The sequence below is a fragment of the Rhinichthys klamathensis genome, unplaced genomic scaffold (genome assembly GCF_029890125.1).
Source record: "Rhinichthys klamathensis goyatoka isolate OS25496 unplaced genomic scaffold, OSU_Roscu_1.1 h1tg000457l_1, whole genome shotgun sequence".
NCBI classification, from domain to species: Eukaryota; Metazoa; Chordata; class Actinopteri; order Cypriniformes; family Leuciscidae; genus Rhinichthys; species Rhinichthys klamathensis.
The window spans coordinates 211,684-235,942 of NW_026606948.1; the positions used below are offsets into that span (position 1 = coordinate 211,684).

Below are 24,259 nucleotides of genomic sequence, written 5' to 3' on the forward strand. Positions count from 1 at the left end.
GAAGATGGCAAAGGTTTTGTCAGAGGACACTAAAAAAAAAAAGAAAAAGCATAGTGACAAATGTAAAGCCCGGACGAGGATCACCATTGGTCCAGCGTTCGCTCGCTGGCGTGAGCTACAGGAGGAGGAGGGGTGACGCTTGCCTGCACACAAATGCTGTTTCCAAGGTGACCCAGATAAATCATATAAGTAGTGTAGTATTTTCTGGTATTCCGGCCACAGCCGATGGTGTTATGAGTGTAATAAAATGCCCACAGCCCATTGTTCATTTCTACACACAAACACAGCCCGCCACAGTGCAGGGCTCGCACAAATAGTCGACTCATGTCAAATGTACATTAAATGTAGTGAACGTGCCCACGACTCAGTGCCCACAAACACTACACACAACATGTCCCACGGTTTCTGTAAAACGAAACCAACACATAAGTTACAGTCAGCTCAGGCCGACGGTGTTTTTAGTGCAGTAGAAATGTGCCCGCCGTCCCGCGCCCACATTCACTCACAGACATGTTAGCACTAAGCCCCACGGGGCTCGCCCCGCTCGCTCTCTCTCAGCAGACTGCTATAACCCCTCATTTACACTGCACACGTCTGCGGCGCATTACGGCTGCGACACGGTTTTATTCCGTCCTTCACACAGTGCCAACTCACTTCTGGGAAGCTTCTGAAACGCGCCGCTTCGCGGCCGGTGTAAACACACGCATTGACTAGAATGGCCGCGATCAGCTCCGGTAGCCGTGTCGCAGCCGTAATGCGCCGCAGACGTGTGCAGTGTAAGGGAATCGAGCGCGGCAAGGCTGCCCGCCTCAAACACTGCACACAATCTAAAGACACGGGAGGCTGACCCACTGTCTATGTGCTGACCGGTTGATTGTTTGTTGACTTTTGCGACAGTGCTGCGGAGCTTGTGGCCTCTAGGGACGCTAGACGTGAAAGTTACAGGTCGAGCGCCACTAGTGGCCAAAAGTTCCGCGGTGTGCCTTTAAATTATACAAATAAATATGTCTGCTTGAAAGAATAAAGAATGATGTATTTAAGTTAAAGACTGCATAATCATCATAGACAGTATAAGAAGTGGACAGAGCCATCTCATTGGAACTCAGTTGAGACAGTTGAAAGCCATTTTTAGCGATTTTTGAGCACTGCCGTTCCTGACGCGCAGACTCAAACCGACTCAAGCTAAGCTTGATGACGTGAGCAACCTGTCTGACAGACGTTAATCTTCTAGTAGCTGTGCGTGAAAATTGCCAACGTTAATCTTGCAGAGACGGGGAACTTGAGCAAAGAGTTCTTTGGCGTGAGTGAGCAGGAGTAAGTATTCCGTTGCTTTTATGGACTCATTATCTATGGGCTTCTCCCTTGACGGGACGTCCCCCCGATTGCCTGCGAGCTTCTCCTCCTGTCTGTACGGTAATTTCTGTACAGCGCGACAGAGAGTCGAGTGGTTATGACGCAATCGTTAGCCTATTTTTACTAAATCTGTTTCTACGGGGCCATAATGTAACATAGAAGGTAATGGAGCCCTTTATACATTGTCGTGTTTCTTTAGAAATAAACAATGGACAAATGGAGTCTTTAAACGCCTCAGATGTAAAGTTATTCGCTGTCAAAGTGACGCCAAAATGAATGGGAGTCAATGGAAATGCTAACGCAAGTGAAGTTCTGCTACAACATGGCGGCACCCGGCCGGCTTCAACTTCCGGTCGATGGATTACCCCCTTGATAATCATTGATTGAAAAAAAAAAAGACTGTTCTACTTTAGGAGAAGAAGTGTTTTTATTTAATTTTAAGATATTATGTTATGTCACCGTGCTAAATCTGTGTCTGTAGAGTATTGCATGTTCAAACTTTAAAAATTATACATATTAACAGGTTAATAGATGTTTTCTATGGGAATATGTTTGGAAATTTTAGAGAAATTCTAAATTAATGCATTAGAATTTCACTAAACCCATTCGATTTTAGTCGACTAAATCTACTGTAAATTTAGTCGACTAAAATCTTATTGTATTTCGTTGACTAAAACAAGACTATTTACTGCTTTCCAGTATAGCCTGTTCTGTGGAGGTTTTACATTGCTGTTGTTGTGGATCTTTTTATGGAATACTGTTTTCGTTAGGCTATATCTCCCCGAGAGAAACTTATTTCTGCTTTTGTTGTATAGACAAACGTGATCATTAGACTTTTTTTATTGTGGGCCTACAAAACCTCTCAGCCCTAGGGCCTAACGGCAGGTTAATGCGGGCCTGGTGTTGCGGTGCAGGAGCAACGCGCGCTATAGTGCAGTTTCACATATGATGCGTTTGCAGTGAATAACTGATCCGCGGCTGTACCACAAACACATACTTACTTTTTTTTTTTTTTTGCGCGTCGCCCAAAATGTCTATTTTGTGCAGCCACTGCGCACGAAGGTTGGTGTTTTTCGGGAAGCGTTGGAAGCTCAAATGGCTGTTAGCGACTTGAAGCAGAGCAAAGTGGCACACAGCAGTGCTCCTAACGCACCATGTTAACAGGTTAGGGCTTTCACTTTTCACACCGTTTCAGATGCGGCACGTATAACAGCAGTGCAGCGATCGTTTCTGCACCGAATCTATTTCTGCTGTGCTGCATTAAAGTGACACCGCATGTTTCGTGGTCAAAATGCACAAAGATTGACCTGAAAATGTAGTAATTTCACCATAAATGCGTTTCATTAAATAAAATGTAGTAATCTCACCATAAATGCATTTAATATACCGGTACTACTATTTTTCACAGTCATCTGAAGACTGAAGACCGGGGTAAATCAAGGAAAACTACAATAAAGGCGACATAATGAACAACACTCGTCTCATTCGTGGAGGTGGAAAAACAAGTTCTTTGTGACATGCAAGATCTATTGTAGGCTATTACAATTTAAATGCAAAAGAAAAGGAATGTGAGTTGGCTGTTTTTGCCAATTTTAAGTTTTAATTTAAAATATTTGCCATTTAAATATAGTAAATTTGACCACTTGCTTGAGCAACTTAATATAATGCATGGAATAATAGCCCAAACTTCCGTTGTTTAAATTGTGTTTAAACGTGCATACATCCATTAAAGAGTGTGTACAAAGAGAATCGCAATGCTGACAACTTTTTTTGAAATAAAAGTTGCAGCACAACTTCTGGATTTTAAATAAAAATAGTAAGTATGTGTTTGTGGCCGCGGATCATTTATTCACTGCAAACGCATCATATGTGAAACTGCACTATAGCGCGCGTTGCTCCTGCACCGCAACACACACTGCAAACGGGGTATGTGTGAAACGGGCGTTAGATGATAGATCCACCTACAGTTCTTAGAAACTTAGATGTGTTTAACAACTCTTTTTTTCGTACAACAGCAGCACTCATCTTGTTCGTTTATAGCGGTTGCGGATGAACAGCCGTAAACCGGAAACTGACATGCCGACTTCTGACAATAGCGGAAGTTCGAAATTACGCTTGTGCACATAGCCTATTGTAATGCAATGATCAGATATATAAATCAGAGAATATCATATGTTTGGGCGGTTGCAGCCCGTTCTCATCCCAAGGCGTCATACATGTGACGCTTGTGACATTTCGTCGAAATCTTACGCACATGGCATTGGCATCCTTTAGCGTCAATATGAGACGCAGAACCCAAGCCGTATACAGGTGACGCTGGTCTAAATCCGACGCACATGGCCTCCTTTAGCGTCAATATGAGACGCAGATCCCAAGGCGTCATAACCGTACCCTACCCTAGACCTAAACCTACCCAAAACAGTGCGTGTTATATTAACGCTAAAGGATGCCATGTGCATAAGATTTTGAATGGCGTCACCTATATGACGCCAAAGGATGAGAATGTGTTGGCAGTTGATGGGTGGATTATTTATTTTTAACAGTGGATTCGGGGGACTCAAAGTGCACCAGATTAATTAATTTATCTTTAAAATGTAAAAAAAATTCTTACGGGGGGGCATGCCCCCGGACCCCCCTAGAAGTACCGAGATCCACCTACAAAAATACTGTGGGAAACACAGTAGGCTATATGATGGTCTACGAAAAATAAAAATGTTATTAATTCAAATACATGATCAGGATTTTACCACCTCCGCCTCGTTTTAAGACAGGAAAAACCCTGAATGTGCAATATAAAGTACTGAACTTCTGGATTTCTTTCTTTCTGTTTTATTGCTTTAAAAATAAATAACAGATTAAGCCGATTAACCTATCAACAAAAGTCTGAAAAAAAATTGTATTACACTTGACATTCTGTCCCCCTCACTTTTGAAATGATGGCTACGCCCCTGGTTTAGAGTAATGTGAAGAAATAAGTCATGACAAAGGGATGATGTTCCTGATCTAAGACTTCATGGAATTTACTCATTTAGGAACTTTATTTTATTTTTTATTTGTTTAAAAAACAGCTTCCCACATCACTTCATGTATAAAATAGCTTCAAGAACAGGTATATAGATTATTGCAGGACCTAAAGCCATGTGTTTTATATATACAGGGAAGAGAGCAAGAAGGTGCAGATAAAACAGACAGGCATTTGCATTTTTGCATAGCAATTTAGCATCATTGCATAGTTTTTCTGTCCAACACAAAACAGCTTGCAAAGCTTTTTTACGCAAAACACTTGTACAAAAAAATGCACCAATCAGGACTTTTTCATAGTGATTGACAGTTAGGCAGGCATGCTCCTAAACCTAAACACAAGGAAACAAGCATCAGCAGAAACAGCTTATGACTTAATATTTTTCTGTTTTCTTTGCTCTGCCATACTCAGGTCTCCAACACACACACACATCTCATAACTGTTTACCTAACATATCTTTGGAATTAATTATTGAGTGCTACTCCTCTCACTTGAGGGAGAAGGACTATCTTACCTCAACATCTTTTTTTTTAATTGCTCAGAAACTCATGAGCCCTTCAAGTTGAGTCAGAAATATCATAATTATGAGTTCCGAGCACATGAATGACTGAGTGACCAGAGTCATATTTACAAATGAGAAACTCTGAATTGAGTTGGCGGTGGAAGGGGTGTGTTGATTTGACAAAATCGTGGATCATAATCTGGAAACATATCTATAATAGAGATATGATTTAACAGAGAGATCAGTGAGTGGAAATCAAATCTGTAGCAATGGTGTTTATCACTCAACTTTAACAATGTTCTTCACATTTAGTTGTGATACAATGAATAAATAAGTGATACAAATAAATGAATTTTGAATTCAGATTGCTATTTTGGGTTTATTGTTGTAAAATGTTTTTGCTTTGTTTAGACTAATCATGTTTCCAACTTGGATGCGTGACGTTGTAATAATAAACACCCTAATCGGAGGAACAACTTGATGGCAACATGTAGAACACAATGTTTTGCTTTTACAACAATTATGATCATAAAGTCTTTTTTGTGACTGTGTGTTTAAGTGTGTAATTCTCTTCCATCCAGAATTATATGAGTCATTTAAACCCACATAGCTGAGCTGTAATCATACACTGGATGCTTCTCAATCTCCGCCCATCCTCTGTCTATCAAACTCTCTGAGCCCTGATAGGCCACACCCTCTTGCTGAGTGGGCGTGGTTTTCTTCTTCAGTCCTCTTGTTCTCCCCCAGAATGGCTTGCCGACATCTGATTTTGGCTTTCTGTATGTGATCTTTGGTTGTTTACAGACGTCCATCCCTTCGCTTTCATGGTGGTGCCGTGGTCGAACGCGCCGTAGGACCCGTTTAAACATGCTAGTGGTTAGTGAGGTTTTCCTGGAAAGATCTTGAGAGTGACTGCTAGATGATGACTCCAAAAGTGTGTCTTTGAGACTCGAGTCATTCTGCTCCTCACCTACAGTCTGGCCTCCAACATCCGGCAGATCCAGCCAATTCCCGACCAAATCAGCGAAAACATTGTCTCCCAACACCAATGGCTGTCTGTTTCTGCTGTGGTTCATCAGTGAGGCTGTCCAATCGCTGGAGTCGTCAAAATCGTAAGCGGAGAAATGGCTGTCGGTTGTGTCTTCGTGAGAGGAAAAAGAGGAAGAAGTGCTTAGACTTCCTCTGTGAACCTTCCTGGGTTCGTATAACCTTGGAATTTGGCGGGTCTCTGCTGGAGAGCTAGTGAGGAACAAAGATGTTTCCATGGTAAGCTCAGTCTTGAAACATTCTTGTGAAAGAATTTCTTCTGGATTCAGTGTTCGGTCCAGGTGGGTTTTTCTTGAACTGTGATTTATCTCCAGCGCAGTTTGGACCTGCAAGAGTTTGAGCTCCTGGAGAGCACCGATCACAGAATTCATCTGAGCGTGGAGACCCTCATCTGACTGCTGCCGCAAAGAATCCTATAATGGGAAAGGGAAGAAAGCAAGAGAGCAATTACTACGACATAATGAAGCAACAGTAAATTTAATCTGTTGTGACTCGTAAATAACACTGACTTCACAGTAATTATCAAAAATCAATATTACACCAAACTGTCTGCAATTTTTGCCCAGTGTGCCATCACTGATAGCTGGCTCAGCATCTGCTGAAGAGAATCCCAATGTTTTTTTTCCTTGCCACAATAGCACTCGAATTGCTTACTGGGAGCATAGAGGAATTCTTTTTTGTAAAGCTGCTTTGATACACTACAGTTCTAAAGTTTTTTTCCAGCAAGGATGAATTAAATTGATCAGAAGTAATATTAAAGACTTACATTGTTATTATAAAAATCTATTTAAAATAAATGCTGTTCCTTTGAGCTTTCTATTTATCAAAAAAAGTATCAGTTTGCACAAAAATATTAAGCAGCACAACTGTTTTCAACATTGATAATAATAGAAAATGTGTTTAAAAATAACAGGATTTAATTTTTTTAATTAAAATAGAAAAGTTATTTTAAATTGTAATAAATGTACAAAAATAATGTTTTACTGTATTTTTGATCAAATAAATGCAGCCTTATGAGCAAAGAGACTTATTTAAAAAACATTACACATTACCAACCCCAAAATGTATGTATGTATATATAAATATATATATATATACTGTATGTATATAGTGAAACGCTATGTACAAGAGATGCATGCATAAATGCCTGATGAAAATTAAGGATAAAATGTTTGGATAAAATAATAGTAATTATTATTATTTTTTTATTATTGCATTTTATTGTGTTTATTTTTGGGGGGACAAATGTGAATAACATATTATGTTAAAGTGATCTTGACGGAAAGGTATAATCTATGTCTTTAAAGATCGTTAACAATGGAGACTGAAAAATTCTGGCTAAAAAATATATATATTTTTTTAATATAATTTTGATTTTCCATACTGTATGCATTCCCGTCTTTGTTTAGTTGTATTTAATGATTTCAATTATTACTTATAATACATTTAAACAAATTCCATTAAAATGCCCTAAAACACCCTTTTTCTTCTATCACCAAATAAAACCCGTAATCTTACCTTCGCAGCCTTTCCTTCTCTCGTCTCACTCCCTGTTTTCTGTTCCTTCTCTGCCTTACAAGTGTGATCGATCACTAGTCAGTCTGAGCACAGCAGCACTACTGATGCTATTCTACAGCAACATTGCATCCCAAGGCATGATGGGAGATGTAGGAGCTAACAGGCATGTGGGTGAAATGACTAGACTGTGAGTCATGAACAGCTGAGGCATGTAGCCAATTTTACTGAGTTGGTCATAAATGCAGGTGTGAGGAAACAGAGCTTAACTTGTATTTGACCTGAAACATTCCTTTAAATCTAATTTAGATATTCAAATGTTATATAGCCTATAGACAGCTGCTTATGTGGGCAGTAGAGCCATTAAGGTCATTATAAAATTATGTCACTTCATAGTTGTTAAAGTTTACAGAGGTTGGACCCCACACCACTACTAAACCTACCCTAACCAACCCATGCGTATGCACGTAAAAACTCATTTTCGCGTATAAATTACACGATAAACACACTGCGTGCTATAGAGACGCATTTAGTGTGATCGGGTTGGTTTGCTAGTTATGGCATGTTCTGTGTTTCACCAGATTTAGCCGTAGGTCCTTTTTCTCATTGTGTGATGTCACTGGCCTCTGCTGTGTCAGTTTCCTTTGGGATGTGCCCAGACATACAGCAGCATTAATCAGACACCAACAAATGAGTGATGGTTGCAAGTAACATCCTAGCCCTATTTACTTATCTAGAAAGCACCTATTTACTCTGAGTACTTTTTCTCTTTATTTTCAGTCGCTATCATACACACAAAGGTTATTTAAATAAACATAAACAAATAAATGAATAAATAAATGATGAAAATAAATCAAATAAAATTTGAGAAGAGAAGGCATGTCACACATGTGTGAGAGCTGACAAATAAGTGGATATCTTAGCTAACTGAGAGGAGAACTGACGTGTTTGCCAGCCGTCTGATTAAAGGCATTGTTAGACATTAGATATTAGACGTTACACGTCACAGTGACGTGTCGGAGCTGATCTCAATGTGTGTGGCAGCGTGGTGGGGACGTAGCTGAGAAAGTGAATTTTTTACTATGTGTCTGGATAACGTACATGTGGAGACTGAAATAAGTTGTCACTTGGGAAAAAATAACAAGCCCAAAAATAACAAGCCCTAAAAGATGCATAATACAGTATAGCTATAGTTAACCAAAATGCACAACTGCCGCGTGTACAATCCAGTCACATGTGACACTACCAGGTGGCGCAAAGGGAGGGTTTGCAACATTGCTCAGTAATTGTGACGTTTTTACTTGTAAATGAAGCTAAAATAACGAAATAATTACTGATAATAACAGTAATATAATATATAGTATTATAACATCGACACAATTGGCTGATTAGTTAGCTAAGCAGTGTCACAAAATAGCCTACACCTCATATGCCTAACTCAACCCATCTGTTTCAACACTTGACCCATTAGTAGCTCACTGATTCTTGAGAGTCGGGACAAAACATGTCCCACAAAGAAAAGTCTAATTTATAGCAAAAATAAAGAAATTCATCATGTATGAGATACTTACAAAGTTAAATCTAAAGGAATTGTATATACCTATCTGATTTTTAGAATAATTTTTTTTATCTTTTTGGGGAAAAGTTGTTTAAATGACAAAAGAGTACTCAGTACTCTGTGGTTAGATGGTCCATGTTATTGCACTTGTCCTCAGCAAGAGGTTACAATATTAACCATCCCAAAAAACTTTTAAAAAGCTCTACAATTGTGAAAACATATATATCAAATAAAAAATAAGGGGTATAAATATAAAAAACAATGCATGAAGTGAACATCAAACAATATTTTCCATAAATATCTGCCTATTAAAGTTGTGTCCTCAGTTTCTGTCAACTCCATCAGATTTTTTCATAAAGCTCTTTAAATCAGGAAATACCATGGTCAGCTATATCCTTGAGGACCCCTTTTCATCTCCCTGTCTGTGGTGAATGCAGCACTACCACACATGCTCTGGTACGTTTTACATTTTTTTATATTTTAGACAAACAATGTCAATATTCCTATGGTCACAGCTGCACCATGTCAATACCATCTTTCTGTTAAGATACTTTTTTTAAACCATAGTGGATTGAATTTAAGCATTTTAGTGAGGTTATTGGGACAGCTAGCAACTGAGGAAAAACTACCTAGATGCCGTGTACAATACATGTTTTGGCGGGAAAATACATGCCCTTACGTCAACTCCGTCAGACGTCAACTCCGTCAGGTTCTATGTCTGACGGAGTTGACCTGTAAGCTGACGGAGTTGACAAATCCACCAATAACCTCTTAATGTGCGAATATTATTTGTGAATATAGTGAAGGGTTAAACTGTTATTTCAGGGTTTTATTTACACATAAATGCACATACATAGCATGCATTACATTATTTAACCATACGCATATCCGACGCCTGCTGCTAAAGGCATAAGCGCAGGTTAGACAAAAATGAAATCTTAAGTAAGCTAATTGAACCTGATTCTAAGCTACAGATTATGTGTTGCAGTATTGTTGTCAAGGAGTGTCAATTTAAGATCACACCCAGTATAAAGTAGGCAGTGCAGGGCAATCAAACACACACATATGCACACACACACACACACACACGCCACTTTAAAGTAAATGGCTATAAGGAGGAAAGGAAGAGGAGAAGAGGTGGATGAGAAAAAGTAGAGCAGGAAGTGATAGGGGAGGTAGATGAAAACAGAGGAGGGCCCCTGGTTTCCCTTATTGTTTGTTTTTTTGATAGTTGGAAACGGTGTAATTTATAATAGTTGGAAACGGTGTATGTGCTTATAGTTTGCTTTACAGTAAGTTCAATACTCTAATAACAAGGAGTAGTTTTAGTAGTAGTTTAAAGAGCACATCTGTTCAATAATCACAATACACACATATTTTTTGTCAACACCGTCAGTTTTTCATCAACACCGTCAGATCTTCATCAACACCGTCAGTTTTTCATCAACACCGTCAGATCTTCATCAACAGCGTTGGATGTATGTTTTTGTTTTTGTTAATTTTTTTGGGGAAAAATGTTCTTCCTTCAGTTTATGTTGTTTTTGTAATAAAGGACCATCTGATCTACATCATCTTATGTTTTATTTATTTAAGGAATTTGTTTTTCAAATATTGAAATTAAAATCAAAGTTTGGAAATGCAAATATTTAGAAACCTGAGTTTTCAGAATAGTGTGAAATCACAACTTAAGTTTATATATTGTATTTTTTTTACATATCAGAGTAACTAAACACTATTACAATATACTTCAGAAATTTAGATTCTTTTTGGATTGGAAGAATTCAAATTGTATACTTTTTAGTGTGTTTGACGGAGTTGACACAAATCCAGTTCTGAAGGGAAACATGCTTATTTGTTAAAAATGTGTTTTTATTTAGAACCTGTTCCGTTTACATGGTTAAATAGCTAAGACCTTTCTCTGCAGAAACATACAACTCTAATTGATATAGTGTGTATTTTTTTTTAAGTTTTTAAAAACGTGTTTTGTCCCGACTCTCAAGAATCAGTAACACTTACTATTGTATTTTTTTTCTATCTATTTATTGTTTCCTTTATTAAAAAACTTGCTATGTGTAGGCCTACTGGGGGGACTAATCACAGAACTACATGTTGCTCTATTGTTCGTTTGATTGCTTAATTGTTCTCCTCATTTGTAAGTCGCTTTGGAAAAAAGCGTCTGCTAAATGATTAAATGTACAAATGTATTGAGATTTTTCTTTCCTATGGGTTGTAGCCTTTTTGCAGCTTTGCATATGGATGCACTAAGTGCATTTAAAATATTTCAACATCTCATGAAATTGATCTGTAGTGTTATAATACTACTGGGTAAGCCCTTTTTTTTTACCACAATGGTGGAGGTTTAAATCTGAAGCAGCAATCTTAGACAGAGCTAAAAAGCGACTTTCTGTTGTGTGACAGGCAGCATAAAATAAATCAGCACCATAGACTTTAAAAAAATAGATCAGCACGACAGCACCATAGACTGTAAAAAAAATAGATCAGCACTCACATTTTAAATCATTACAGAAGGGCGAGTACCAGCCAATCAGCGGCCTCATTTTCAAATAACCGCTTCCAATCAGGTGGTTGGTTGCACTTTTTGTGTTTCTCTGAAGCACGGCTGGATTGGATAAACATCAACGCACAGGGGAAAAGAACTGCGTCTGAGAAACGCGCATACAATTGTGTTATATAAAAAAATATAAACGAGAGCTCATAACAAATATCATCTGCCCATATCCCTATGTGGGCAGATTATTATCTACCCATTATCTGCCCGCGAAGATTCGTGTAGTAAAAACACACGTGCTGTAAGTAAAAGTAGATGAAGAAAGGGAGAAAAAAGATCAGGCAATTCTCACCAGCTCATGTTTTAGACGCCGACGGTTACTGTCCATGTCGCCGAGTTCCGCTCTCTTTTCACTCTGCTGAGTTAACTAAATTAAAATAATGTAAAAACTAAACGCAGGTTGATTAATTAAAACCCCATCTAATTCATGTCGCTACCCGCTGAGAGACCCTTAAAATTATCTTTGGTTTTTCCCGCGTTGGTTTTGGTCAGTCATGTATGAACTGCGCTGTTATTAAATATAATAGTCCTCCTCTCTAACGTCTCTGACACACTTCTTATTACATATTCAGATGACATTACAGCCTCTGCGCACAGGCGAAGGAGCACCCGGTACTACAGTCAAAGGCACTGAAGTATGTGTGCTGATTTGAAAGGGAAAGTTCCTGAATAGGATTAACTAACGGTTGTCCGTCAACAAAACAAGTCGTGCTTTCACACCAGCGGTCAGTTCATGATGAATGGAGGGTTCATGCATAGCAAGAGAGAGTTAAAGCTGTACTATTGTTGCTCAACAATAGTACAGCTTTAACTCTCTCTTAAGATTCACTCTGATAGATTGGATGTTAGAGGGGGGTTGAGCCTTATCCATTTTGTAAACTTGTTTTTATTTCAGTTCTATCTATCATATATTTATTTGTAGCATGTATAGTACAGTAGCCCTAGCCTAACTATTATCTACACATCTATCCAACCATCCATCTAATTTTGAGAAGGGCTCAGTGGCCTGCAGAGCAGGTTTCAAACAGAATTTTATCTTTAAACTCACTGGACTTGAAGTTTTAAATTTGGGGTTACCACAGGGATGTGTATGATCCCCTTTGCTTTTTTTCTGTTAAATACCAACGAACTTCAATGTAACAGGGATGATCTCACTTTAATCAAATACACTGATGACTTGGTTTTAATTTCTTGCCAAACAGACATAAATTGTTCAACCTATTTTGAGTATATTAAAAGTCTTGTATATGGTTTGACAACAGTCATACAATTGAACATTGAGATTGAGAAGACAAAGTAATTATTCTGTGGGACTCAAAATAGGAAAGTAGGCTGTCCTCCCATATGAACAAGTTATTATAAAAAGTGTAAAGTTAGAGCAAGTTTCAAATTTTAAATATTTAGGTATAATTATTAACGATAAACTCTCATTCCAGGAAAATGTGGACCATACATAAGAAAACAAGACAACGTTTAGGTCTAGGATGTTAAGAAATGTTAGCATTGATGGGAGATCTGGTTACAGATCGATGATCGAAAGTATTTTAACTTATAATATCGTTTCGTGGTATGGCAATTTAACAATGAGACAGAAGAATAAATTAATACGAGTAATTAACAAAGCAAATAAGATCACCGGCCAAAAACAGAGTAGGCCTACATTGCAACTCAAGAGTTGTTTTCACATTTTATAAAGAAAAAGGCAACAGCAATATAGCCTACTCCACTCATGCTTTGAGTCCCTTCCTTCGGGGCACAGGCTGCGTATACCGTTTGCTAAAAAGTACATTTATAAAAGATAATTTGTTCCATTGGCGGTGACTGTTTTAAATCAAATTTTCAATTGAGGTAGTTACTAGGTGTATGAACATGTGCATGCATAAGCATATGTGCGTGTATTTATGCAGATATTGTATTCATTTGTTTTAATCATGTTTCTGATAGAGATAAATGTGTTCCACATGTGTTTTATTATGTGGTATATGATGTGGTAGTGTTGTCTGATGTAGGCCTATCTGTTTTTATGCTAGTGTTAAAGATGAATTTCTGTCCAGTAAAGTCAAACAAACAAACAAACAAACAAACATTTATTCCATGTGATATTTTTTTCAAAGTTTGGTTTAAATGTAATTTCAGGTTTAATTTTTTTTTTAAATTTACCTCCATACAGGATTTTATTTTATTTTATTTGCTTATGTCAAACAAGTGTGTCTGTCGCCCTCTGCAGCATGTCGGTGGTATTTTAAGCTGTGGTTCTGTTTATGTGCGCAAGGAGGCGCAGTTATTCTCTGCTCAACTCATTTATTCAGCGCCGAAGAACAGAAAGTAGTCGCAATATAAATATGGCGGCGTCCAAGAAAGCAGCGCATGAGCTGCAATCCAGAACTCGGACAGATGATGTTCTAAATAACGGCGGTGTCGAGTTCAGCTCTTTACTCCTCTCAAAACCTGTGCTTGAGGGTTTATCTGCCTCTGGCTTTCAAAGACCGTCCCCCATCCAGCTGAAGGCAATCCCGCTGGGAAGATGTGGACTCGGTACGAGGCCTGATAAAACTCGAAACAATACCAAAACAAGCCTAAACCTACTTTTTTTGTCATTAATAACAAAGCTGCTCTTTGATGTAATATGTATTATGATTGAGTGTAGTTTATCAATGAAAATATATGCCTGTCATTTCATGCACCATTTGAAGGAAATAATGTTTATTGATGTTTTCTTCTATTCAGACCTTATTGTTCAAGCCAAATCTGGCACAGGAAAAACATGTGTGTTCACCACCATCGCTTTGGACTCTCTTATACTGGAAAACACAACCACACAGGTATTAATCTGAGCACAATTCCTGATATGTAACAAAAAGTATTAAATTACGAATTCATGTTCTTCCCTATAATATATATATATTTTTTAAATATATAAAACCGGTTAAAGACAGTACGAATATATCATAAAGACTTTTTTTTCTTTTTATGTCTTCTTTTAACGTTAAATATAAGCACCCAAAACACAAGTGTGTGCCTGTTTTGTGATAATGCACCCTTCTCTTGTCCCATCAGGTGCTGGTTCTAGCCCCCACTCGGGAGATTGCGGTGCAGATTCATGCTGTTGTCATGGCAATAGGCAGCGCTATGGAGGGCTTGCAGTGCCACGTGTTCATTGGCGGCCGACCTGTCAGTCAAGATAAACTGCACCTGAAGAAATGCCACATTGCCATTGGTTCACCAGGTTGGAGCTAGTCAAATAATTTTTCTTGACAGATATGTTAAGGCTAGAATAAACTACACTACTTTTGCTCAGATTTTTGCCCCGATTTGCAATCTGGATAAGTCAACAATAGTTGCCGAAAATCAGTCAGAGTTGACAGATTTCACAGAAAATCTCTTAATGTGTGACGGGCACAGACTCTGATATTTTAGCTTCAGACTATGATTCCATTCCAGTTGGTAGATATCAAAACGTGTTTTAGAACACATATTATGAGTATGACGCGTCGCTACTGAACCCAAAGATGTCTTTTATCTACTAGTGTTGCAATAAAATACAATACAAATACAATAACAATACAAAAGTAAATTAACAGCGCACGCGTAACAAAATTAGCCTCAATATTTGACTTCTCAGCACAGATGAAACAACTGACAGCACCACTCACCTCTAACTCCCATCATCCATATACTGACCGTGTCTGCCCACCCAGGACCGCATCCAGATGTGCTTGGCTCATTTTATTTTTTGAGACTCAACACAGAGTCTCTACAACAACTACTGCCGTCATCTCCTGCACATCCATGTTTGTTTCATCTGTCATGCGTCTCATAGTGTGTGAGTTTGTTGTGTTCAGAACGAATTGAAAGTCCTGATAGTGTGAGATCCTCAGTCATTTAGTGAAGTATTAATTGAAGTATGGTCTGATGACATAATAAGAAGTCAACTTGCAGTCTTCTCCTCCTTTCCTGCCAGCGGCGATAAAATGTTCGCACGACGAGGACGTTCATTTGGCGGATTTGAACTAGCCTTGTGTATAGTTGGTGCTGCAGGTAATTATGCCATAAAAATAACAATATAGTTGCAACGATATGTGTCTGTTCATCATGTTGTCAAAGCTACCCGCCGAATTGACAACACGCTGACGTCAGACGCACGTCCATTTACAAACCAATCAATGTCAAGATGCAGCCCACATAGATGATGACGACAGGACGCAAGTATGTTACGTAAAGTTCTTTAGTGCGCTCGCATAATTGCAGTGTGAAACCAAACCAAAACTTACTGAAAGTATAAAATGTATCAAAACGTGAACTTTGGTTCGGACCTTGGTGCGGACTTTTAGGTGTGAAAACACTAAGTCTCAGCTTTGCTTTCAGTCTTGTCATGGCGCTGCTCTATTAAGGTCTATAAACAGAAAAGTTGGCATGAAATGAAAATGCAGCAATGGCATAATCATAATTGATCATAATCATAATTATCTTAATATGAACAATTTATATTTACCGTTACCTAATTTTTTAACCTTTTTTTTTACATAAATTTTCAATCAAAATGCCAGTACTCAATCTTCCGGTGAAAGTGACAGACTTCTGTCTGGTGACTGCTGGAATTCTCCAATCATTTAGTCCACTCAAACCCCGCCCCTTTCTTACAATCTACTGCAAGCACGCATTCACATCTGCCTCCATCCTCGACTATTGATGGATTAAACCAAGTGCTGCTCTACTTTTTTTTCTTTTTTTTTTGATATTCCTTTCATTCGGATGTACATCACAATATGGAAGAAAATATCTATCACTACTTCCATTTCATTGCTACTTTAAGCATAAAAAAGTACTTAACATAAATGCTCTTCAACTTAAAAATGCTAATAAAACACTTGTGTAGTCGGATGCTATTAAAAGATGTCTGTTAATAATTAATTGTTAAACTAAGTGTGAGATTTCTCATCTTGGGTAATTGTCTGGAATACTATTTAACCTTGTAAGTAAAGCTTTCTCTAATAGAGAGTGTGTTTGGTTTAGATGTTTTTAGGCAGTATTGATGAAGTGGTGTTGTATTTGTAGGTCGTATTAAGCAGCTAATTGAGATGGAAGCCCTCATTACGTCCTCCGTTCGCTTGTTTGTTTTGGATGAGGCTGATAAACTGCTGGAGGACGAAATCAGCAGCAGCTTTCAGGAGCAGATCAAGTAAGAGTTGAATAGGTGCATTTGATTCAGAGACTGTTCTGTGTTGTAATTCAACTGGTTGGAGTTAACTTATCTTTTTGTTTTCTGTGTTAGCTGGATATTCTCCTCTCTACCAGCAAATAAACAAATGTTGGCCCTTTCTGCCACCTACCCAGAATCTTTAGCACAACACCTGTCAAGATACATGAGAGAGCCAACGTTTGTGCGACTGAACCCAACAGACCCTGGACTCCTTGGTCAGTCTGCAGTGCTTTCTGATTCGCTTCTTTTGTTTAAATATCCTTTTAATTGTGGATTGAAACAGTTTGTGCATGATAACAGCATCGTTCTTGTGTTGTACTCTCTCCTCCAGGACTAAAACAGTACTATAAGATTGTTCCATCTCATTCATTGCCTCATAAAATCTTTGAGGAGAAGGTTCAAAGTCTTCTCGAACTTTTCAGCAAAATCCCATTTAACCAAGCGCTGGTGTTTTCAAACCTCCATACCAGGCAAGAGCTGTTTCCCCACACCTTTTCAATTACTTCCATTACTCTGAAAACATTCTGATGCCTGTGATGAGTAAAGTCACAGTCACATTAGAACATTAAAACCAAGCAGCTTTCTGTTGGTCAGCACAACGAATTCAGTGACCAACTTGAATATGAGCGAAATCTGCATAAGGGACCTTTTCTGCATTTGTGCAAAACTTCCAAAAATTAAGAATTCTAGTAAAATGACTGAATTTCACCAGCAAAATGTCACCGAAATGTGACTGCATCTTAACAGATGTTAAAGCGCTGGGCCCGTATTCATGAAGAATCTTAATGCAAAGAGTAGCTCCTAGTGACAAAATTCTAAGAAAATTCTCAGAAATGTGGGTGTTTACTCTTAAAATTAAAGAAAAAATCCTAGTAAAGGAAAAAGTAATTCAGAAAGTATCTTAACCCTTAAAAGAGGTCTTAAGGTCAAAATTGTTAGGAGTACGGACAAGGACTTTTAAGAGGCTTAAGAGTTTCTTTAGCAGAGGAGAAAATGGCAGAAAGACGAAGAGGGAGAAGAAATGTGTACAATGGATGACAGTGAGTTAATAAGATGCTACAGATTGACACCCGGCCCGAATTTTCCTTTACGGATGGCCTTGTGTTCATCCACTAACTGGGCTAACAGTAAACACTGTTCCTCTGTCCAGTCGGGCTTTCTCGTCCTTCTTGGTTTTGATTCCATGTGTGTTACATTTAAAACCAACATTCAAACCACCACTTAAATAGACATGCCAGCAATCAGTGCAATTGGAAAGAGTGGAACAATTTTTATCATTCTAAGCCAACCAAATACCTTATGGGAAATTAACAGCATGGTAAGTAAAATAAAAAAGGATTTATATACACATATAGAATGTGTGAGAACGGTCAAATAGGAAAAATTGCGCATGTAATTTCAAAGTGAAGGCTTAGAATAGACCCTATACTTAAAATCACTGTTTTTTTCCTTCTTGGACAACCAACCAATCACAGTCTTCAAAAGATTGTGTCATACATAGCAACGGGGTCAGCCCCGCCTCCTCACTAAGATGAAAGTTTTTGTCTTTTCCTTACTCAGAGTTGATCTCAGATCGGTCCCGAATCGCTCTTAAGCTAAGACTCCTACGTAAAAGTTTTTAAGCTAAATTAAGTATTTTCTGAGAGGATTCTTAGAATCTTTATGAATACGGGCCCTGGTCTTTATTGTTCAAAGACTTTTATTTCCAAAAGTGTTGTGATCTTTATTGAAAGTAATGAAAGACTGAGTTGAGCTGTTGTTCTGCAGAGCTCAGCACCTGGCTGATATCCTCTCCTCCAAAGGTTTGCCTGCGGTCTGCATCTCAGGTGAGTTTCACCTTGTCTTTCAAAAATTGTCTATTGAACATACTTTTACTTTTACGGCAGCTTCCTAACTGTTCGATGAATGATTTGTAGTCATGAGGATGTTTGATACAATGCTTCACAAAGCTTCAATACCTTTATGAATCCTTTATTTCTTAGTGAATTCTTAGTGCTTTATGTTATACTGTTTTTAAGCTTTTTGAAATGTCAGGGGTTTGATCTCAAGTCAACTAACTAGTATTAAATGAATGGTTGTAACTGATCTTGATTTGGTTTTGTAATTGAAGTTCATAAAAGTTGAATAGAATTTTTTTTAGAACAAGTACAAGCGTCCTTGTTAGCGCGCCCATCTCCCACACCGGAGACCACAGTTCGAATCCTGTTTGAAGCGGGCCGAGTAGGACCGGTTACATATACAAGCAATAGAGCTGCACGATTAAAAAATTGCGATCTCGATTCAAACACCCACGCAATCTTATTGCCTAAATGACAACAATTTGCCTGTGTCTATTAAACTTTGGACAAAATCATAGCGGAACATTCTGATCTGTGTTAGCGCTGCCGCTGAGCCAGAGAGAGCAGTTGTCATGTACAGTATAGATATGAAACTGCTTCACTTACAGTCTTTTCAACCACATCATCGTTATTTCTGTTAAAAATATTCAAATAATCACAGAAGAACTAAGATAAGTTTATATTTCAGATATAAACACTGATGTCTATGGGAGCGATCAAAATAGAGTAACGATTGTATTGATTACGGTGTTATGCCACTAGGTGTCGACAAGTGATTGTTCATTGAATCATTCATTAAAACCGATTTTTCCCCCCCAAAATATTTCATTCATATTAATTAAATAGATCGCAGAAATTATTTTGTCAGAGCCTCTAGTAAATTTACATGTTATATTGTTTAGGTGTCTGTTCAGAATCATGATCTCTATTTGAAACAAATAAAAAATGTGATTCTCAATTTATCCAAAATCGTGCAGCTCTAATAAGTAATGGAAAAGCAGCACAGTTAAATAGCCCCTAATTCAGATACACAATTGTATTTCAATACAAATTGTACATACTCTTAGCATAAAATAAAACAGCCCACAGAAATTGAGAAAAAAAAAAAAAAACTTTTCAGTGTTGATTTTCAGTGTATTTCTAATTTTATAACAACAGTTTTCTTCACACACACTCACGAGAATTTGGATCAGAATGATTTTTAGAAAGAACTTAGAACGTGGGGCGTGGGCATGTAAATGTATGAAAGCCATTATTAATGGTTATTATGTTTAAACCCTTTGTGTTTGTTTTGCGTGTAGGTGGTTTAAGTCAAGACCAGAGGTTAGAGGCGATGTGGAAGCTGAAGCAGTATCAGTGTCGAGTTTTAATATCCACCGATCTGGTGAGGATTTCAACCTATTACAACACCTACACTCGAAAACATCCCATGTTTAATCCCAAAGTAACATTTCCTCTCTTATAAATCTGTCTCTTGCACAGACGTCACGTGGCATTGATGCTGAGAAGGTGAACTTGGTGATTAATCTGGATGTTCCTCAGGACTGGGAGACCTACATGCACCGTATTGGTCGCGCTGGACGATTTGGTGTGTCAAATTATAAAACAATTAAGCACCTATATATGTGAAGCCACATCTCTGTGGTTTTAATTAATGTGTGTCTTGGGCATTTACACGAGAGTGCTTAATCAGAGATCTGTTCTGAGACCGTCTGGCAGGGGTCAGAGTCTGAAAGGGCAACTACAGCAATCAGTTGCATAATTAGCTGCTAAACACAAACGCATCAAGAGCTTTTTAATGACTGCAGCACTCCAGAATCAGAATTCATAATTGAAACCTGAACGTGATGTTGTGGATGAACTCGCTCTTCATTCTCATCAGAATTCTAGAAATGGACACGATCAGCACTGTCTTTCCTTTGACCGTGACCCCAGTCTATTGTGTTTCAGGGACTCTAGGGGTTGCGGTGACTTACTGTTGCCATGGTGAGGAGGAGAACAAGATGATGGCCATTGCTCAGAAATGCTCTCTGAATCTCACTCATTTACCAGGTACAGAGGAAGTAAAACTTTTAAGTCCTCTATCGTTTAAGGAATATTTCAGGTTCAGTGCAAGTTAAGCTCAATCAACAGCATTTGTGGTATAATGTTGATTATCACAAATTAATTTTCACTATTCCCTCCTTTTAAAAGCAAAGTGAGGTAGTGTTACAGTGAGGTATTTACAATGGAAGTGAATGGAACCGATCCATAAACTCACTGATATAAAAATAAAAGAATATTACATTTATGCAAAATGCTTAAATTATATTACATTTAAATAACATATAAAATTCAAATAAATATTATATTAAAATGCTCAGTATAATATATCTTGAAGACAAAATCAATATGCGTTTTAACGCGATTGTGGTGTGAAAAAAATTACTTTCTGTATTAATTAACTTGACACAACACCATCAAAATAAAAAAGGGCTCTTATGAAATTATAAGCTTTCCTGCTTTTAAATCCCCTAAAAATTGCTGTATGTTTTTCTTAGAAAAATTAAAAGGTTTTGTGGCAATCAGCAGTATACCACACATGCTGTTGATAACTTGAATGGAATCTGGAATATTCCTTAAACTTAAAGTGAAGGATGTGAAATATGTTCAAATTAGAGTTCATAAATTTTGTTTCTTCACAGATCCAATCCCTCCAGGGATCATGGAAGAGACTTGTGACTGGGATGTGATCATTGAACCTCCTTCAAAACCCACTCACACAATTCCTGACATTCCCAAACCAGAGAAGAAGAAACAAGCTAAATCTGAACAGACAACATCTAAACCCTCCAGAGAGACTCACATCTCTGCGGTCATCACAGAACGGGCCACAGGTGATAAATCCTACTGTGGAACTCAAACCAAGGCTAAAAATCACTCTCCCAAACCTAAGAGGCAAAAACCATTACCATCTGCTACAAACATACATGACTCAACTCCTTCTCAGAGACAGCAGAATGACACCCTTCCCAGAATTCCTCCACTGTCCTCCTTTAAGTTGCAGGCACGAAAGTTTATGACCTTCAACGAGGCTGTGGCTGATTATGAGACCTTCATAACCGAAGGTCTGGGAAGATCTGTCGAAGTCATTCGCCAGTATGACGATTTCAACAGGAGTCGAGATGCAGTTAATGGACTGCATAACAGCCATGATGATGATGATGAGGCTTATAAATCAGATATTGTAAGAAAATCACAGTCCTATCAAGATCTTCCTCCACCCCAGGAGGTTTCTGATCAAAAGACTGCTTCCGTGTCATCTGATGATTCCTCTTCAGAGTCAGAGATGGAGGTCGAAAGTGAATCAAGCTCTTCTGTCCCCAACAGCTCTTCACATCACACACTTGCTCTTCCAGACAAAAGAGTCTCGCATGTACACAATCGTCCGGAATCAAATGAATCCTCTTTACCTTCAGCCAGAGTGTCACAACAGTCCAGCAGAAACAAGCAAAGGCCATGTAAACCTCAATCCCAGAATCCCCCTCCCCAGAAACGCAGACCAACCTCCAAATCCAGCAGAAAGGCTGCCTCGGCCGGACGGAAGTGGAGAAAGGACGAGACTGATGAACTGGAAGAGGAAGTGGCCGGACAGGATTATTGGAGTTCATACAGAGCCTGGGCAGAATATTACAATTCATATCATCACCATTCACCCTATAACTGGATGACTGCATTTTATATGAATTCTGTATACATGAATGAAATGATGAAGCACTAAAAGTTGGTGGTATTATCATGTATATGGATTTTGGCCTTTGTACTGTTACCATTTGCATTGTGTACATATTCATGTAGTTCTCTAATAAAATGAATTCTTAAGATGTGCGATCAAATCATTTGAAATATTTTGTTAACTAACTGCAGTTATATTGAAATATTTAACATTATGAGAACAATGTAGATTCTGCACATGGTAATATAATTTATTTTGTAGTGTTTTTAGCTGCAATCAGAGAAGCCACGCCCACTAATCTGAATATCCTACATGATGTTGGGACTGATTAGCAGCTATAAACAAGTGCTCTCCAAATCAAATCAAAGACCCCCAGAGTAAGCTAAGAGACTGAGTAAAAATACAAGATTAAATGGCTAAATGACTTTATAACATTACAGCCTCAGTATGTGGTTCTCTGTAATAATGTATTCTGATTGGTCAATTTGAGTTGTCCAACATTTCAATAATAAATTACATGTTATATATATATAACAACTCAACCTTTTATGTTCGTTTGGTAAGAAGATGTATAATGTGTGAGGTGAGCAGTGTTGGGGAGTAGTTACTTGAAACAGTTACGTAATTTAATTACAAAATAAATGTAATCCAGTTACTGAGAAAAAAACATGTAATTAAATTACAGTTATCCTACTTATGAAAATGTTAATGATTACAAAGGGGGTTAACTTACATCTGAATATTTTCTGTAAAAAGCTAGTATTGACATATTAATTTGTTGCTTTGCCTGTTTTTGATGTGCACGATGTCTCCTGCCATTAAAAGGCCTTTAGTAAAGCGAACACTATAAAGGTTGATCAAGTCATTTTATTTATAGCGTTTTTTCAATACAGATTGTTTCAAAGCAGCTTTACAGTGATAACAGGAAGAATAATGTAACAAAGTTTGTCTAGAAGAAAATAGCATCATAGTCCAGTTTAAGTAAGTTCAGTGATGGTTAATTTTTGTTGTAAAAAAAAAGTTATTTATTTATATCCGCTCTGGGAAAAAAAACGACTCCGTTACTAACGTAACCTCGGTTCCCTGAGAGGAGGAAACGAGTATTGCGTAATAGCTTACGCTATGGGAAAACTCCTTTTCTCGAGAAATATTGAAGTCTTTATGTAAAACGCATTGCAGCTGCACAGCATACAGCAATAAGCGAGGCAGCTCGGTCATTGGCTGTGCTGCGGCAACTTGCACGAACCAATGACGGGGCGACTCTGAACCCGCTTCCAATGAGCGTGCTTCGCGCCCACACGCGTCAGAGCCCGCCAAGATGGGCGTGGCCAAGGGCTATATATTGGGCGCCCCGTCGTCTGAGTTCTTTAGGTTCAATCGACTGAAGCAAACTGACCAAGCACAAGCACGGCAGATTACGCAATACTCGTTCCCTCCTCTCAGGGAACCGAGGTTACGTTAGTAACCGAGTCGTTCCCTTTCGAGAGGTTCCTCCTATTGCGTAATAGCTTACGCTATGGGAACGCCATGTAAAACGCCGTGCGTGCTGACTTCGCTCTATTAAGCCGGAGGCAGATGTCTGAGCCTTCGAGCAAAGTAATTATCCAACGAGCCAGCCGAAGGCGGGCTTTATAAAAGGACAACTTGGAACGGCCCGATGGGCGTCCAGAGACACACACAAGCACATTTTTATGTACTGTCATGTATGAAAAATCCTCTACATCAGTCAAAGACGGATTCTATGAGGGAGGAGACAATGCTCAGCATGTACACACCCCAGCCTATGCATAGTTAGACCGACAGTATGTTAGAGTGCAATGAGGGGACCTGTAGGTTATAAAACCTGATAAATGTGGACAGTGAGGCCCAGCCTGCAGCCGCACAAATATCTTGAATGGGTATCCCACTCGACCACGCCCACGAGGAGGCCATGCCTCTCG

General features: G+C 38.4%; 2 protein-coding genes across 3 annotated transcripts; one reads left to right on the plus strand and one right to left on the minus strand.

Moving 5' to 3' along the window:
• Positions 1 to 5,359: 5,359 nt before the first annotated feature.
• Positions 5,360 to 12,099, minus strand: inka2 (inka box actin regulator 2). Of its 2 annotated transcripts, none has more exons than XM_056236620.1 (2): positions 11,859 to 12,099; positions 5,360 to 6,337 (listed from the first exon to the last, which is right to left on the minus strand). In XM_056236620.1, the coding sequence occupies exons 1-2, from the start codon at positions 11,892 to 11,894 to the stop codon at positions 5,474 to 5,476; spliced, it is 900 nt and encodes a 299-aa protein (XP_056092595.1). In that variant the 5' UTR covers positions 11,895 to 12,099; the 3' UTR covers positions 5,360 to 5,473. The 2 variants fall into 2 exon arrangements, with proteins under 2 accessions (XP_056092595.1, XP_056092596.1); XM_056236621.1 differs by lacking the exon at positions 11,859 to 12,099 and adding an exon at positions 7,443 to 7,759.
• Positions 12,100 to 13,871: 1,772 nt separating this feature from the next.
• On the plus strand, positions 13,872 to 22,468 carry ddx20 (DEAD (Asp-Glu-Ala-Asp) box polypeptide 20). The gene is made up of 11 exons (XM_056236627.1): positions 13,872 to 14,101; positions 14,294 to 14,388; positions 14,624 to 14,792; positions 16,622 to 16,745; positions 16,839 to 16,981; positions 17,098 to 17,236; positions 18,534 to 18,592; positions 19,906 to 19,988; positions 20,087 to 20,192; positions 20,555 to 20,656; positions 21,289 to 22,468. The coding sequence occupies exons 1-11, from the start codon at positions 13,909 to 13,911 to the stop codon at positions 22,362 to 22,364; spliced, it is 2,289 nt and encodes a 762-aa protein (XP_056092602.1). The 5' UTR covers positions 13,872 to 13,908; the 3' UTR covers positions 22,365 to 22,468.
• Positions 22,469 to 24,259: the final 1,791 nt, after the last annotated feature.